The following is a 1,702-nucleotide window of genomic DNA, read 5'->3' as shown; positions in this document are numbered from 1 at the left end:
GGGGGCGGGAGGGCTGGAGGCTCCCAGAGGACTGGCAGGAGGAGGCCACACACACGGCGGGCCTGCAGCTCATGGGCAGGCACATGGAGGACTGGCCGGAGGGAGCCATGAACACCATGGGTTTGCAGCTCACAGGCCAGCAGGGCGCCTGGCAGCTCACAGGCATATACACAGCTGGCCTGCAGCTCACAGGAGGCACATGGAGGACTGGCAGGAAGGGGCTGTGCACACAGTGGGCCTGCGGCTCATGGGCAGGCAGATGGAGGACTGGCAAGAGCTGGGTGAGCAGCAGCCAGCCTGGCCGCCTGTGTGGCAGCTGGTGTGGCACATGTTGTGGGCTGGCTGGGGGGGGAGTGAGGGCGGAGATGTCTGCAGGCTCCTTCCCTGGCGGCCTTTATACCCAGGCTGTGGGCGTCCTGGCAACACGGAAGCATGACTGTTGACTTCCTCCTGCTTCCTCATGTTCCCAGCACCTTCTTCCCGGGACGCGCTCTCCTGTGTGAGGCTCCACATAAACAAGCTTGGCTCCGAGGCCGGGTCCCCTCTGTAAGCAGGGTGTTCTGGTTTGACTCCGTGGGCTCCTGGGGTTCCTCCAGGCCATTATTGTGCACAGAGCACCCTGGCTCGCTCCGAGAACTGTGTCCTTTTAGCCATTTGTGTCTCATGCCCTTAGTGGAGACGTGAGGCAGTCATGTAGGCTGAGCGTGTATTCCGCACAGGAGGCATTAGAGCAGGACTCTGCAAACTGAAGTCTGCGGGAAGGATCTGGCTGCTGCTGTGTGTGAATAGAAGCTTTGTTGGACGCAGCCACGTCCCTGTCCCTGCGTCTAGGGCTGCTTAGGTGCAAGCTGCTGAGCAGTTATGGGAGAGGCCTTGTGGCAGCAAAGCCCGAAATGCTCACTATCTGCCCTTTGCAGAAGGTTTGCCCAAAGTCTATGCAGAAATTGACTTGTTTATGCAACAAACAGTCCACACCGTGTGCTGACAGTGGGGCCATCCTGGCCTCAGGAGCCTTCCAGGGCAACGAGTGACCACGCGTGTGCAGAAATTAATGCACAAAGTAATTCCAGGGAGGAAAACAGGGGCAGCAGAGAGAGTGAGGGTGCTGGCGGCAGCTGGGACTCTGTGAGGAGGTGATGCTGAGCTGCACTGGGTGAGGTGAGGGGTTGGGTGGCGTCCCAGGCAGAGGCACCAGGGCGTGTGGACACTGCTGCAGAAATGGGCTCGCTCAGGGAGCGATGGGGAATCAGTTGTAACCAACATCGTGGCTGTAGGTTATGCAACAAACAGTCCACACCATGTGCAGGCAGTGGGGCCATCCTGGCCTCAGGAGCCTTCCAGGGCAACGAGTGACCACGCGTGTGCAGAAATTAATGCACAAAGTAATTCCAGGGAGGAAAACAGGGGCAGCAGAGAGTGGGGGGTGCTGGCGGGCAGCTGGGCCTCTGTGAGGAGGTGATGCTGAGCTGCCCTGGGTGAGGTGAGGGGTCGGGTGGCGTCCCAGGCAGAGGCACATGGGTGTGCGGACACTGCTGCAGAAATGGGCTCGCTCAGGGAGCGATGGGGAATCAGTTGTAACCAACATGGTGGCTGTAGGTTGAACAAAGTAAACTAACAAACAAAATAGAAACAGACTCACAGCTGTCAGAGGGGAGGGGCTGGGGGGCTGGGTGAAAAAGGTGAAGGGATTAAGCACAAAAAA

At 58.9% G+C, this 1,702-nt stretch overlaps 1 protein-coding gene across 1 annotated transcript in view; it reads right to left on the bottom strand.

The window, feature by feature from the left end:
* LOC102768485 (keratin-associated protein 12-2-like) overlaps window positions 1-330 on the bottom strand; it is a 4,259-nt gene extending 3,929 nt beyond the window's left edge. The window contains 1 exon segment of the mRNA XM_015568858.1: window positions 191-330. Within this exon segment, the coding sequence (XP_015424344.1) occupies window positions 191-330 (140 nt within the window).
* Window positions 331-1,702: the final 1,372 nt, after the last annotated feature.

This window comes from Myotis davidii, unplaced genomic scaffold (genome assembly GCF_000327345.1).
Source record: "Myotis davidii unplaced genomic scaffold, ASM32734v1 scaffold512, whole genome shotgun sequence".
Taxonomy (NCBI): domain Eukaryota; kingdom Metazoa; phylum Chordata; class Mammalia; order Chiroptera; family Vespertilionidae; genus Myotis; species Myotis davidii.
Note: the sequence above shows the minus strand (reverse complement) of the source record. Positions and strands in the feature narration are given on the sequence as shown.